General features: G+C 55.9%; 1 protein-coding gene across 4 annotated transcripts in view; it reads left to right on the top strand.

Annotated features, from left to right (window-relative positions):
* DNM1 (dynamin 1) overlaps positions 1–15,896 on the top strand; it is a 45,734-nt gene that overhangs the window by 18,676 nt on the left and 11,162 nt on the right. For 3 of the 4 annotated variants that reach the window (XM_075560720.1, XM_075560719.1, XM_075560722.1), the window contains exons 10-15: positions 400–538; positions 8,646–8,732; positions 11,008–11,078; positions 11,212–11,263; positions 11,455–11,466; positions 13,684–13,797. In XM_075560720.1, the coding sequence (XP_075416835.1) occupies positions 400–538; positions 8,646–8,732; positions 11,008–11,078; positions 11,212–11,263; positions 11,455–11,466; positions 13,684–13,797 (475 nt within the window). The remainder of the gene's footprint in view (positions 1–399; positions 539–8,645; positions 8,733–11,007; positions 11,079–11,211; positions 11,264–11,454; positions 11,467–13,683; positions 13,798–15,896) is intronic. The other variant, XM_075560721.1, reaches the window with a different exon arrangement.

The following is a 15,896-nucleotide window of genomic DNA, read 5'->3' as shown; positions in this document are numbered from 1 at the left end:
CAAAATTATGGTTCCAGAAACCCACAGGGGCAGTTCAACCCTGTCCTACAGGGTCCCTGGGAGTCGCCATTGAGTTTGGCTTTGGGGATTGAAAGATGATGCTTGATTCCTGGAAAGGTCCATCAGGAGGACCAGGAGGGCAGTTTTCAGTCAATTTCTACTAGAGAACCCCTGTAGGAACAGAGTTCTCGGAGCAGGCGTGGCAAACAGCAGACTCAGCGCAACTGGCTCTCACCCTGAAGATTGAAAGCCCCTCCCACAACACACACAGCCTGCCCATTTTACACATGAGGCTCCAGAGGGGGAGTGGGAGGACCCTGTGGGGTGGGGGAATCGCAGGGTCTTGGGGAAGGACCCCGGTCGGTGACACTGTGCCCTTCTCCTGCTCCGGGCGTTCAGAACGGGGCTCTTCACCCCAGACATGGCCTTTGAGACCATTGTGAAAAAGCAAGTGAAGAAGACCCGAGAACCGTGTCTCAAGTGTGTGGACATGGTTATCTCGGAGCTAATCAGCACCGTTAGACAGTGCACCAAGAAGGTAACCCAGCGGCCGGGCCAGCCCCCGACTCTGCCCCTACCCTGCACTGCTGCCAGGCATCCCTTCCCCATGCCCCCCACCGCCTCCTCAGTAGCATGTACAGACCCCAGCGGGGTGGGGGAGGCAACCTGCCAAAGACCAGGAGAGGGGAATGCCTCACCCACCTCCCCAGCCCCCAGGCCCTGAAGATCAGGGACTAGCGGTTGGTAAGGCAGCTGGGATGGCTGGCTATGCACTCTGAACTATCCCAGCACAGAGGGGACCCTGGAGCCCCTTCCTGTCCTCAGAGATGTCATCAGCTTTAGGGGTTCCCAGGACAAGTCTTGGGGAGATGTTGGTTTTGAAGACGAGCACGGGGACTTCGGCGGGGGGGGCAATCTGGGGCCTGGGCAGCTGGAGGTGTGCATAGGTCCCAGGTCTAGCAGATCCTCTGACTTCCGCTGTCCTGCATCCTTCTCATCTTCACTCCACCCTCACTGGGGGACCCTCACTCAGCACCTGCCCCCCTTCCCTTCCATCCACATCTGGCCTTTCAGGGACAGAGCCCTATATTGTCTGCCACCTCTTCTGAGCCCCACAGAGCCATGCAAAGAGAGCTGGGCAGAGAAGTGGTGCCCACGGCACAGCAGATGCCCAGGAGATCCAAGTACCCGCCCAAGGTCACATAGCTAGGCAGTGGCAGGGCTGTTCCCGGAGACCAGAGCTTTGTTCTCCAATCCCAGTGCACCTTCGTGTCCACCCCACAGCCTCCCTCCTTCTCCCTCCCCACTGCTGTCCCAGTCCCCAGCACCCACCACCTCCTCTCTTTCTGTCTTTCTGAGCTGAGTGCCTCCAGAGGGGAGCAGAGCAGAGCTGGTGTGGGGAGGTCAGGCAGCCAGGCCCCCACTCCGGGGGAGCACCAGCAGCACCGTCGTCTCTGTGAATGGAGGCTCTAGAAGTCGGGCAGGGCACTGGGCACCGCTTGGGCAACTGGGCAAAGCAACCGTGGTAGATCTAGGGGATGGGGCTAGAGGCTTTGTGCCCAGGATGAAGAGAAGGTAGCAGCCACTGGAAACCCAAGGTTGAGCAGGATGGTGAAGGGGGTCTAGGCTTTGTCCAGGCCTTGGGTCTTCCGCTTATGAGGACCCAAAGCTGTGGTCAAAGACAGCCTTGGGAAAGAGAGGGCAGGGCCCAGAGTAGATGCAGAGGGGAGATGGGTAGGGTGGGAGCTCAGGAGAAACTCTGTACTCTCTAAGGACCTTGGCTCCCCAGACCCTCCAGCCAGACCTCAGAGCCTTGGGGCGGTGCTTTTCGCACCTGGGAGGTGCCCACCCCGGGTGGCATGGCTGCAGGGAGGACCGGTCCCACGCTCACATTGTCTTCTGTTTCTCTCTCTCTGTGTCGGTGTCTCTCTTCCCCCACGCCCCATGCCATCCCCCCCGAACCCCCCAATTCCGGCTCCCCGCTTGGCTCTCACTCCCCTCCTCTCTGTGCCATGGCCCCTCCTCTTCCCTGGGTACAGGACGGGCCTCTTCACACCTGACCTCGCTTTTGAAGCCACAGTGAAAAAGCAGGTGCAGAAGCTCAAAGAGCCCAGTATCAAGTGTGTGGATATGGTAGTCAGTGAACTCACGGCCACCATCAGAAAGTGTAGCGGAAAGGTATGATGGCCGCCTGGGCCGGGCCGGGCCTAGCTGACCCTTTCTGACAGCCACAGTGGCCTGTGGGCAGAAGCATCTGCTGAGCAGGCCCAGCAGCCCCTCGGCCGCCCACTGTGGACCAGACACCCATGCTGGCTGGGTGACCCCTGGCCCGATGCATCGTCCAGCTCAGAGTGCTACCTCTACCTGTACCCGCAGTCTCTCCAGGACCCCCAGCCCCGCCCTCACCCCTGCTGACCTCACCAGCCCCTTCCCACCAAGAAGAATGACAATGCTAAGGAGGCAGCTCTTTGTGAAGCACCTACTGTGTGCCAAGCATTGGTCCAGGTGCTTGCTCTCCTTATCTGACTGAGTCTCAGCATCACTAGAGTGGGCGGTCTTGTGACTCCCGTTTCACAGATGTTAGAAGGGAGCCTCAGCAGGATCCCACTGCTAGGGAGGAGCAGCAGAGCAGGATTCTGATTGACAGAGGCCAAGGGACCCGGGTCAGAGCCTCTTGGGATGGGGAGTGATGTTGGTCCCTGAAAAGCAATTTGCCTAAGAGCATATTGAAGATGCTCCCTTGCTTGGAGTCACCCTCAACTGGTAGGCGCGGTCAGCCTCTTTTGAGCTGTTTGTGGCCTTTTGAGATGCCTTTTCCTATTTGTACTCTTTTGGACATTTTGAGGACTTTTAGATGGGTCATCTGGAACAGTACCTCCCGGCCCACAGGCTGAATCAGAACCGGTGAGGGAGGTCGCTGCCTCCCTGGACTTTGTAAACATTCATGTTTACATCGGCCTTGACATGATGTTTTAAAGACAGTGCCGTCGTTTTCACGGCTTGCCCACAGTTTGTCACGTCCACCCTTTCACAGTCCTCTCTCCCCTGTAGCCACCCGTGTGGCTAAGCAATCAGCACCCGCCCACCCACCAAAGCACTCGGAATTTAAGCCGGGCTCCCCATTGCCTGATCTTGATGGTGACATCTAAATCAGTCACTCTGGGTCCTGAGAGCGAGTTCCTGTGTTCAGTCGTACGTGTGTACGTACACATCCAGAGTTTACGTTAAGCCACTGCGAGCCCCTTTACAGGAAGACCGGGTATAACTAAATTGAAAAGGCAAATGCTGGCTTGGCTTTTCCTTGTGAAGGCAATGCAGTCCCACAAAGAAAATACGGAAAAGGAAGGAAGTGCCTGCTCTTTCCAGAGCGCCACGTTGCGATTTCTGTCCACACTTTTCAAGGATACACCTGGTGGGAGAATGAAATGATTGATGATGATTTTGTTCTTGACCACCCACGATTGTTAGGGACGAGGGTATGCCACAGGAGGGAAATGGAAGTCCCCTACTCGTACAACCAGAAAGGTCAGGTCCGCCAGCACGGCATCCTTGTCAACGGGCTAATCAGTGGAGAGGCAGAAGGAAGTTACAGGGTTCTGTAACTGCTGAATCATATTCTACTAGAAAGATGTGCAGTGATTTCCATATGCAAGATCCCACTGACAGGCATTTAGGTTGTCTCCCTTTTTTCTGTGTCATGATGCTGCAGTAACCATTTTTTTAAACAACTTGTAAATTGGGTGAGAATTTACACTGCAGATCAACAACTTTGCATTCAACCCACTTACCAGACCGTCCACTAGTCCGCACCCCCACGGACCACCATCTCTCCCTGTCCCCCGAGTCAGCGCTCCTTCTGAGAGATACCTTTTTAGTATCTGTCTTGTTATTTCTTGGGGTACAGTTCTGGATGCAGATTGCCCAGTCAGGACGGTGGTGACTTTGACAAGGTGACCCTTCACAAAGTTTCCATCCATGTCTGCTCCTTCCATTCCAACCCCCTCCCCGCAACGTGGAGATCTGTTTGCTGTCTAGATACATTTACATGCTGCTTGCTCTCTGAAGAGTGGCCGGTATGCTTTTGTATTCTCGCCTAGTCTACAGAGTCATTTTTAGTGCTTGCTTCGTACCCTATTGGATGGGTTTTCCACCACTTAGGTAACTGTTAAGGAACCCTGGTGGTGCCGTGGTTAAAGCCCTTGGCATCACCGTGGGCGGTCAGTCCCCGAGAGGCGACAGTCCGCTCCCGTAACAAGTGCAGCCTTGGAAGGCCTAGGGGCAGCTCCACTGCGTCGTGTAAGGTCACTGTGAGTCAGAATTGACTCGTCAGCAGCTGGTGGGGACTTAGCTGTTTGTCTGTGGGTGAGCCTTCCGGTGGTCTCCACTTCTGCAGCATCTCCGCGTGTAAAAAGAGTTTCCTTCCTGTTCACTTAGGATTCTTGCCTTAGGGTAAACTCCCAGAAGATGAACCACTAGACATGCATTGAAAAAACTGCTGAGCACCTGGCCGAATTGCCTGCCAAGAGAAAAGCCGTTGTTCTTTTCTTTTTGGGTGGAAATGATGAAATTTTGGAAACAATCCAGATATCCATCAAAAGAGGATTGGTTGTATATAAAGTATCACAATGACGGACTATGGCCAGTAAAGGGGTTTGGAAGATTTACTTTATCTGCCTGTCCCTCCACAGCATACTATGAAAACAGCAACAAATGAGCAGGCTTCAGAAATGTGTAAGATTTGAGGGTAGAGAGAGTAAGAGGGGGTACCCCCCCAAAAAAAAGGGAATAATCTCTACTGGACAGGGCTTTCGAGCAATTTTCTCTGTGTTAGTGCACCCAGTGGTGTTGCCTGGGAAGGTTCTCTTTGGTCACAGGGAATTTTTTCAATCGAACCTTGTTTTTTTTGCGATGGATGGCCAATTTAAGAGAAACAGTATGCACCTGTGAAATTTTTTCCTGCCTGGGGAAATAATGCTGCAGAAACTGTTGTGATATTAACAAAGTTTATCAGGACTGCACTATGGGGAAAACTCAAGTGTATGAGTGCTTTGTTCATTTCAAAAAAGATGAAATGTCAATTGATGACAAACCTCTTTCTGGACACCTGTCAACTTCCTGAAATGAAAATGTCAACCAAACTCGTGCACTTGTGCTTGAAGACTGGCAACAGACCACTGAGTAGATAGGAAGTTACCTGGACTCTCTTGGCGCTCAGTTCAACGAATTATAATGGAAGATTTGGGAGTGAGGAGGGTTGTCACTGGGAAATTTGTGCCTCGGGTTCTGACTGACCAGGAAAAAGCACTTTGAGTGCCGTGCTTTGAAAGAACTGCTCCAAAGTGACCCGGACTTTCCCCCAAGGTCATTACTGGTGAGAAGATGCGGTGCTATTCTTAGACCCTGGAAGCAAAAATCAGCCAAGCCAGTGGAGGACACCATTGTGTCCTTGCCCACCAAAAGCTCGTCAAGTGAAGTCAAAGATCGATATGATGCTCATTTTTTGTTTGTTTTTTGATGTGAGGAGGAGAGTGCATTTGGAGTTTGTTCCACCAGGTCAGACTTTTAATCAAGCTTTCTATTTACAGCTTCTGAAAAGACTACAGCATAACAGCGTGCGACAAAAGGGGCTCCTGATTTGTGGCAGACGGGGGACTGGTTTTGCCTCCACCACAATGCACCTGCTCACATAGCCAACTCAGTTTGCCAGTTTTGGGCAAAAAACCACACACCTCTCTTTCTCCACGCAGCTCACTCACCTGACCTCGCTCCACGCGACTTCTTTTTGTTTCCTTGAATGGAGAGGGACATGAAAGGACAGCGATTTGACGCCGTAGAAGAGGTGAAGGAAAAAAATGAGGGAGGTGCTGTCAGCATCCACACAGATGAGTTTGAGAAATGTTTCCAAGAATGGAATCACAGATTTGACAAATGTATTAAGCATCATGGAGAGTACTTTGAAGGCGATAAGGTTATTTTGCCAAAAAATTAATATATAGCTTTGGAGGGGAAATCTGTTGTTTTGGGGGGCACCCCCTATATAGAGAGGATAAAGTTACAGAGGCTTTCCAAACAAAAACTCACTGCCATCGAGTCAATACTGACTTTGGCCACCTTATAGGACTGAGTAGAACTGCCCCTGTAGGTTCCCAAGAGTGTCACTCTATGGGAGTAGAAAGCCGCGTCTTTCTCCCTTGGAGTGTCGCTGGTTTTGAACTGCCAACCTTGCAGCCCGACGTGGAACCCATCGTGCCACCAGGGCTCCTTATGAAGGAAAAGCAAGTGACGCGGGTGCTTTCCATTGTTGGGTCACAGCTGTTGGTCGAGTTCCGACCTCGCCGTGGTCTTCTGCGTGGTTTCTGTGAGCTGACATTTGGTCAGGAACACTTTGATCTTTTGATATCTTAATAGGCAGAGATCACTTCTCTTTCATGGTAGCGCCCTCCCAGCGTCACCTCCCCACCCACACACACAGCAAGTGTTGCCGAGCTTAGCAAGCCACTCCCTCCCAAATCGACCCACTTTCAACTCTACTCCTGGCTTTGCTGGGATTCAGTTCCCCACCTCCGGAGCGCGGCGTCTGTGACTCCACGTTCTCCACACCCCGGAGAGGAAGGTGCCATTGACTGCTCCGCTTGTCACACGGGGAACCCGGGGCTCTGAGAGGTTCCATGGCTTTTCGGAAGAGGCTCAGCAGGGCAGGGACTGGCTCTGAACCCAGGGTTCCAGGGCCTGTACCAGGGCCTGTACCACTCTGCTCTCCTGCCTCTAAAGGGTGGGTTCCAGGCTGCTCGGCCTCCCTCTTCTCCCAGCCAAGGACTTGAGAGAAAAGTCCCATTTTTAAAAACTGGCTAAAAGTCCTGGAAAGGCCCAGAGACTGCCAGAATGGGGAAAGATGCTCATCGGGAACAGAACTTCCCTCAGGGGCCAAGGCCGCCCTGTCCTATGCGACCGGCAGAAAACAAACAGTTTACGGTCCAGGCGGTGAGTGGGAGAATTGGTTATGCTCTTTGGCAAATTGCTCCCTCCCCCAAACTCTTCTTCCTTGTGCCCTCGCCGCCCCTGGGCTGGCGGGTGGGGAGGGGCCGGTGCTTGAGACCCCCTCGGTAGAAGTTTGCCAGGCAGTGGCTCAGATGACTCAGCCTGGGGACTCTGCCCAGGCCTGCAGACTTCTCAGGGAGAAGGAGCCCTTCCTTACGCCTCCTGGGGAAATGGGGTGGCCTGGGAACCCCCAGCCATGTTTTGGCCTCCTGGTCTCAAGCTGTCCCCCTCCCAGCCCTGCATTTGCCACCCCTCCGCCTCCAGCTGCCGCTCAGAATCACCACCTGCCCCTGTGCCCCGGGCACACCAACCCAAAGCCCTCTTCCTATGTAGGGAAACCAACCTGAGGGGCCTGACCCAGCCATGGGGGTAGTGCCCCGGATAGGGTAGGCTCTCACTTTGGCTAGGTCCACCTGGCCAGGGAGGGCCAGCAGTAAGGGCAGTCCCTGTGGAGGGGCTGGCCCAGGAGTGGAGGGTCTGAGGAGCCTGTGCCCCTTCACCAGGGAGGAGGGCCAAGACACCCATTCTCATCCATCCCCTCACACCTTCATGCCATTAGTGAGCGTGGGCAGGGGCCGGCCCCGCACCTGCCTCTGTGAACAGGCGGGCAGGGCTCAGTTTGACAAGTGGAGGAGTGGGCGCTCAGAGCAGTGGGCAGGCTTTCTGCACACAGCACTCTTGGCTTGGTCCAGAACTGAGGGCAGGGCTCACAGGCGGAGAGAGATGTATTTGAAGTAACACCCCCTTCAGCCTCGATTCATAAAAACAGGAGTGGGTGCCACTGGGCTCCTACCCCCAAGGAGCGGGGTGGAGACTAAGTTGGGTCTGGGTGGGCCGTTCTGGGTTGGCAGCACATGTGGCTGGGGCGGGGGCATTCAAAGGGAGGCAAAACCAGGTGGGTTCCGCCAGGGTGACTCAGCGTCCAGCCAGGTCCCGCGGGGTACTGCTCATGCTGCTGGCACCCCCCTTTGCATGCCACCCCTCCCCACGCCTCGCATGCCGACGCCTGTGGCCCCTGCACGTCATCTTCTGTGACTGGTGCTCTGACAAGGGACAGTGCCAGCCTGCAGTAGGTTTCAGGAGGCTAACTGGCACCTTGAGCCCAGCCCTCCCCCACCGCCCCTGCTTTCTCCTGGATTGGCTTCTGGAAGTTGTGCCCTGCCTGGTTCCCCCCACCTGATCCTGCCCCCACGGCATTGGGCCGCCCCGAGGACCAGTGAAATCCTTAGAAGCTAATGTCCCCCGCAGCCAAAGGCCTCAAAATAATACGCCTGCTTCTAAGAAGGCTGCCACTAAGCCGGCCACGGTATAGTCTCTCCACACCCCTCCCCACCCCTAGGGGCCTGCTCTGTCCCCCTGACGTTGCCAAGGTAGGCCCCTGAAGAGGCCCTGGAACCACTCTTGGATTGTCACTGTAACCCAGCTCTCAGGGGGAAGGAGGCCATCAGCTTCCTGGAGACCACAGGCCTCTCATGGGCTTTCTATGTGTGCCTCCCACCCTCTGTCCCCCACCCCTACCCCCACGGAGCCCTAGCCGTGGACAGGCTTTGGGTGCTCCCTGCCCATGCCCCCCGTGTACGCGGCTCTCTCCCTCCCACCCTCCCCAGCTCCAGCAGTACCCCAGGCTGCGAGAGGAGATGGAGCGCATCGTGACCACCCACATCCGGGAGCGCGAGGGTCGGACCAAGGAGCAGGTGAGGCCCGCAGCCCCTGGGACTGAGCTCCACTCTGTGGCCTCGGCTCCACCCCTCCTGCCCCTGGGCTGGGCATGCTCCCCTCCCCTGCGTGCTGTGGCCTGCTCTGCCTGCCTCTCCCTCGCCCCTCGCACAATCACGGGCTTCACCCCTCCCCAACCGTCTGGTCGCCTGTCTTTCTGGTCAATCCTCTTTGGGTCTGTGTGTCTGCTGGCTCTGGCTCCCTCCCATGGCCACCTCCCTCCTTTTATGAAATCACTCGTCAACTATTTATTGCCCCGACCACAAACTCACTGCCTCGAATGCTGCCTCTGGCTGGGGACCAGCGATGACAGGTCCTCTGTGTCCACTCTCATCCACTGACTACCTCACACCTCCCTCCTCCTTGCTGGGCTCCCTCCTGTCAGTCACGCACGTTTGTGAACTTGATGGGTCCTAGACACCTTACTGGCCCTTTACCAAAATTTCTTTTGTTTTTTTTTCCATGATAAAAGTTGGCAGTAATAAACATTCAGGTGCTATTGATACGCTTGCATTACAAGTAAGTATGCCTCCCTCCATCAGGAAGGAGCCTGGTTAAGCACTGGGTGCCTAACCGACCTCTCGGCCCTTCTTCCCCACCCACAGAAGAAAGATCTGCCGACCCAAACCAAGCACCAGCGCGGAGTCAGTGCTGACCCATCTCCACCCCGTGGGTCTCCCAGACTGTAACTGAAAGCCCGGCCTTTCTCTCTTGGAGCCCTGGGTGGTTTCAGAAAGCCAACCAGGCAACCATGCGGATGGCAGCCCAACGAGTTACCACTCTGCCACCACCACTGTGCCACCGGGGCACCTAGCCAGACTACGGTCTAGAAAACTGGGCTCTGCGCAGGGGTGGCTAGGGGTCAGGATCTGCTCCCCAACCACAGTCTCCCCACAAGACAACCAGGACTAACAGGGTGCTGTGCCCAATGCAGCTCTTTTTCTAGGAGCCCGTGCACACAGGCACACACACTCGGAAGTCTCTTCTCTGAAGAAGTCCCGACCCTGCGTGCCCCACTAGTGGTTCAGACCCAGCACAAACTGCTGCTCAGATAGGTGACCCGCCCTGTCCCATCTGACTGCCTTCCCCCCAGGGACCCCCCCGCCCCGAGGCGCAGTGAGGAACACCCCAATCTCACAGTAAGCAGCGGGGTCTGGGTTGGAACCCCATGGCCTGCACCCTCCACAAGGCGCCATTTCTAAAGGTGGGGGAGGATCTTGCCACAGCCAGAACATTGGGACCTTTCTGCATTCTTTCAAAGCAGCCAAGCTTCAAAGTGCTTTGTGGCTTAGAGGGTAGGGTCCCCTATGTTGAGGATCCCTGGTGGCACAGTGGTTACACGTTGCGCTGCTAACTGTGAGGTTAGCGATTCGAGTCCGCCAGTCCCTCCACAGGGGAAAGGCGAGGTTCTCTTCTCCCTCAAGAGTCGCTGTTTCAGACTCTGCCCTGTAGGGCTGCCATGGGTCACAGTGGACTCCGTGGTAGTGAATTTGGTTATCTAGTTTACCTTTTTTTTTAAAACAAAAACATTTTATTGGGAGCGAATACAGTATCATATCATTCCACAGTTCAATCGCCTCAAGCAGGATCGTACGATTGCTTCCACAAATGGTTTCCAGCCAGCCAGAACAGAAAACACCGAGAAGAAACTTCTCTTCTTTCTTGAACCCCTTGACATCAGCTCTCTTGACTCCCTCCCCCACCCCATTTCACCTTATGGTTGGCACCCAGTTGATCTCTTTTACAAACTACACTGCGTTGAGCCCCTGGGCCACACCCATGCTCACAGCACTCGTGAGAGAGTTCCAGGGCATTTGGATGCTGCATGCTGCCAGGCTGCCCTCTTTGGCATTCCCACCGACAGTATATAGCAGAGCTCCCCTCCCTGCAGCACGCCCCCATTCACCGGCATCCACACGGATTCTTTACTGGACAGGGTAAACAGAGCCTCGTTGTGACTGACTCACATTTCTGTTATGGTTCATACGGGTGGGCAGTTTGGGGTTTTGTTTGTTTGTTTTTTACATATATATCTGGCTGTCTACATTTCTTGTGCAATTACCCATTCCTTTTCTTTGACTATTCTGACATGCGTGGCTTGCCTTGCTGTCACTGATTTGTGGGGGCTCTTGTTTTATTATGGACGCTAAGATTTTCTACGCCCCGTAAGAATTTTCCTCCTAGCTGGTCCTTCCTCTTTAAACTCTGTGCCATGTCTCTTTCATTTGCCCTCTGGCCCGTGTGCCCTGCAAGGTCATGCTCCTCATTGACATTGAGCTGGCTTACATGAACACCAACCACGAGGACTTCATAGGCTTTGCCAAGTGAGTGATCCTTGGGTAGAGTGCAACACCTATTGTGTGAGTTGGGGAGGCTGGGTGTGCATGTGTAGGACCCAAACCTGCTGGGCTAGCCTTCCGAGAGGCTGCTGAGATCCCTCCCCTCCTTCCCCTTCAGTGCTCAGCAGAGAAGCAGCCAGATGAGTAAGAAGAAGGCTTCCGGGAACCAGGTGAGTAGACCCCCGTGTCCCAGCCTGAGGGAAGGACACCAAGCTCTGAGAGCCCCCTCCCCTGAGGGGAAGGGTCCCGTGGGGGCCAGTGAGCCTGCCAGCTGCCAGCCACAAGCCTCCCACCCTACCTCAGTAACCCTCTCTCCTCTCTCCCTATGCTTCTCCTGGTTGCTATGGTTACCTCTTTGCAGGATGAGATTCTGGTGAGTACCAGGACCGGGGCTCTTGGCTTGTGTAGTGAGGGGCGGAGGGGACTGATTGGTAGGGGGGGATGGACAGATGAAAGTACAGCGGGAAGAGGACCCCCCTCTGGCTTAAGCCACCCCCACACAATAATAAGTGGGAGGTTCCACATATGCTCTCAGGCCAGAGGCAAGACCTAGCCACGCACATAGTCCTGTCAGTATGCCCAACAGTGTGCAGGAGCCAACCGTCTGCTTCAGGTGGCCAGACCAGGCAGGGAGGCGGGTGCAAAACTGCCCAGCAGAGGCATAGCACAGAGTAGGTGCTCTTTAAGCATCTGTTGGGTGAGTGGGTGATGGATGGGGAGGGCGGATGGTGGATGGATGGAAGGACATGCCTTTAAGAGGTTGACAGCCAGCTCCACCAGAGTGGGGAGTGGGGAGCACCTCCTTACCTGGCTCCCTGCTCCCCACCCTTCAGATCTCTCTCTGTGGGGACGTTATTTATCAGGGCCCTTTCTCAGCACCGTGGAGAGTCCCGAGCTTTGTCCTTCTTGTAGCTTCCACAGGAATAGTTTCTTTGTGCTCGTCTAGCTGCGTATGCGAGTGTGGGTGTAATGTTTCCTTCCCTTCCCCCTTACCCCCCACCCCGGCTCCATGTGTCAGGGGCTGGGGCTGTCTTGTCCATCACTAGTCCTCGAGCTCCAGTCTAGAGCCTGGCACACAGTAGGAACTTAGCAGAATAGATACTCACAGGTGCCTACCATGTGCTTGGCCCTGGGCAGGAATCAGAGGCTGCCTTTGCCTGGTGGAGAGCTTGTCCTGCAGGCAGGGTCCCTGAGAGTCTAAGCCAGGTGGGAGTTGGGGATGTAGAAGGTCCTTGGTGTAGGGGCTCTGAAGTGGGGTTGGATGAGCGGGGAGGAGAGCAAACTGGGACTGGCCAGAAGGAAGACAATGGTGCAATTCCTGGCAGGCAGGCAGCAGAGTGATGAGGTCAGCTGGTCAAATCCCAGGACAGGCACAGGAGAGGAACCTTTGGGATCTTGCTATCGTGTTCTGTGAACTGATGAGACGGCTGTGTGTTCAGCTCACTGACATAGAAGCTGTGTGACTTGAGCTCCTATAAGAGTCTTGGGGGGTCAGGAGGGCTCCAGGCGGGCATTGAGGACCGCAGAAACCAGCTGAGGTCTGGGGCTTTCCTGTAAGCCCCCAACCTGCCTCGGGGTCTTCTCTGACTGCTTAGAGGAGAAGCCAGGAGTGAGTGAGTCAGGGAGGGGAGAAGCAGCTCCTTTACCCTTGGTTTCAGGCCTGGTGCATCACCAGGGCCTGGGAAATGACCCTGGCGGGTGCCGATGGCTCCAGACAGTTCTAGTAACAGCTGCCCCCTGCCGTGAAAGAAGAACTTTGCCTCCTACTGTAAAACTGGGCCCTTCCTGGCTCAGCTTCTGCCCCTTACTACCCAATCCCTGTCTTGGGCCCGGGGCCCAAAGGCTCTTAGGATAGAGCCTTCATTGATGGCCCCCCACCAACGCTGATGGATCTCTGCGTGTTTGCCAGACGCCCTGCGATGCGCCAGGTTGTACCAGTGGACGAGAGTGCTCAGAGCTCAGCAGAGGAGGCTTACACCCACAGATAATCACACACCTGGTTAAGTTCAGGGGCAACTTGAGGGAACGATGACGGGTGAAAATGGGGGTTCTGGTCTGTGCTGGAGAGTCAAACAGGGTTTGTCTGAGAATGTGACTCTGAGCTGGTACCTGAAGGGTGAGTGGGAATGTGCCAGTCAAAATGGGGGTGGGGTGGGGCAAAGTGTTTTCAAGGTAGATGCAACACTGTGCACAAAGTCCCTGAGATTACGGAAAAAGCCTTAGAAGAAATCGGATCTTAAGCTGAAAGTGAAGTCGGAATTGTCTCACCCCACCTGCCACATAAACTGCTTGCACACTTTCAGTGATGGGGAACTCACCTCTTCCTGAGGCCACAGGCCCCTCACTCAGAACGCTCGGACTGTTCAAAGGCTCTCTAGCCTGAGTGGACCTCTGTCTCCCTCTGTTTCCCAGTCTCTTCGCTTGTGGTGCAAGCCAGGGCAGGTCTGGCCCCCACCTTCCCTGACCAATCAGGCCTCCAAGAGCTGGGGAGGGGGTGAGCTTGTGAATGCATCTTTGCCTACCATGGGGTCCTCCATGGGGAAGCCTGGTCCCTGTCCACTGACACCCCCTCCCCGGCCACCCCCTCCAGGTCATCCGGAAGGGCTGGCTGACTATCAACAATATCGGCATCATGAAGGGGGGCTCTAAGGAGTACTGGTTTGTGCTGACAGCCGAAAACCTGTCCTGGTACAAGGACGATGAGGTGAGCTCAGGGCCCCGGTCAGGTCATCAAGGGGCCAGCGGGTGACCAGAGCTGGGCTTAGACCTGACCATGAGCTTGGAGCAGTCAGGACTACTCAAAGGTGGTTAAAATAAAACCCTACAACAAAGCCCCATGGGGGGAGGTGGACGCGGGATTAGAGGCAGGTGACCCCTCTTGCCCAGGCTGTAGGAGAAGATAGCTTGGATTGTGGGCTGGGGGCTGAGGGCCTGGAGAGAGGGTGCGGGGGTCTGGGTAGCCCTCCCTGATTGGGAAGGCTTCCTGTTTTCCCACTTCAGGGCGTGCCTTGCCGCTTCTCTGTGGTCCCCACAGGCCCATGGCACACATGAGAGCCGCGGTGCAAGACATCCTGTTAAGCCCTGCCCCCCCCAGCCCCCTAGACTCCAGCTGTCCACTGGGGGATGTCCAGGGTCTCTCCAGGCTGAGGGGGACAGAGTGATGGTGCCTACCCATGGGAGCACACAGAGGAGCCCCCGCAGTCCCCTCCCAGTCATTGGTCTCCTTTAAGAATCAGTCTATTTGGCTTCCACATCTGGATTCCAGAGGTGACCAGAGAGAAGGGGAGGACTGCGGGGGGGGGGGGGGGGGGGCGGGGGTGAGAGCGGGAACTTGTGGTAATGAACGCCAGCTGGCCACCCGGTGGGGGAAGGGACCCTCTTCTTCCTGAAGGCCTGCAGGCAGGGCACAAGGTACTGGGAAGGGGAGAGTGGAGCTTGGGGAGAGGGCCTGTGACTTTGGGCTCTAAGCCCCTCCTTGGTCCTCCTCCAAGTCTTCCCTGGGTAGGGCTGCCCCTTCCCACCTCGGGAGGGTGGGCGGGTGGGGCGGGACCTGTGTCGTCATTGGTTGGGGGTGCCAAGCCATCTGGACCTCATTACTCCAACGGGGCCTCGCCTCTTGCCAGAGCCAGGGGCCCTGGAAGGGAGGGTGTGAGGTGGCGTGGTGTGGGGCCAGTAGTGGGGGTCACTTCCTGCTCTGCTCAGTCAGGCTTCATAGACACCTTCCAGGGCTGGGGGCCCTGACCACTGGTCCTACAACTCCTGTGTTCTCATCTGGGGGCTCCTAATACAGGGACAGGGTGGCTTGGGGGGTGATGGATCTGAAAGGGGCTCCCTGGCTCCTTGGCTGTGTGGATGGGTCTGTCTTGAGCTCTGTGTGTGCATCAGAATTGTTTCTCCTGTGAATGCTTGGTGTGTGTGTGTGTGTGTGTGTGTGTGTGTGTGTGTGTGCTGGGGAGGGGGTGGAAATGGAGCGTGGGTCATGAGGGGTGAAGGGTGTGTGTGAGGCTGTGGGTGTGTGTGAGGGTTTGCGTGTGTGTTTGGGCTGGAGAGGGTGCATTTGTGTGTGCTTGGTGTGTAGCCTCATGATGTCTGTGTTTGGGGGGTGGGGTCCCAGAGGGAGGGGAGGATGTGAAATATGCATTCGGTTAGGCTATCAGGCGCGCGCGTGTGTGTGTGTGTGTGTAGAGCATTGCCTATTGTGTGTGGGGAGGTGTTTCTGTGTGCACAACTGCGTGTGTGCACTTGTGATGTGGGTGTGTGCTTGAAGTGTTAAAGTCTGGACCTGTGAATGTGTGTGCCTTCGTGGTGGGAATGTGAGTCTCAAGGTGAATTGGGGTGGGGCGGGTGGGGGGTGGGGCGGAGGATAAGTTGAGTTTTAAACCAGGACGGTTGGGGACTTGAAGAGAGTATGGCCAGTGGGGGTTCCCCTCCACCACCCAATCACTCTGGTCTTTGGTGTCAAGGGGACACCTCTGGGCAGAGAGGCTGCCGTCCAAACCCCCAGCCCTCACTGACACCCCCACCCCGCCTCTCAGTCTTCCATCCCCACTACTCACCCTGTCCGTCCCACAGCCCTCTGCGCCTCCTCCCAGCCCTCCCGTGCTCCCAAGCCCCTGCCCCAGGTCGCCGGCTGGGCTCCGGGATGGCATGGCGGAGGGGTCCGAGCAGCACTCCAGCGTCCGCGGCGCCGAGGGTCTAACCCAGCCCAGCCTAACCAATGTGCAGACTACTGTACAATTGGGAGTCCTGAACAGATAGTCTAAACACTGGGTAGACGGAGTGGAGGTGTCCTCGGGTCTGTCC

The sequence above is a fragment of the Tenrec ecaudatus genome, chromosome 10 (genome assembly GCF_050624435.1).
Source record: "Tenrec ecaudatus isolate mTenEca1 chromosome 10, mTenEca1.hap1, whole genome shotgun sequence".
Taxonomy (NCBI): Eukaryota; Metazoa; Chordata; class Mammalia; order Afrosoricida; family Tenrecidae; genus Tenrec; species Tenrec ecaudatus.
This window is presented reverse-complemented; position numbering and strand designations above follow the sequence as displayed.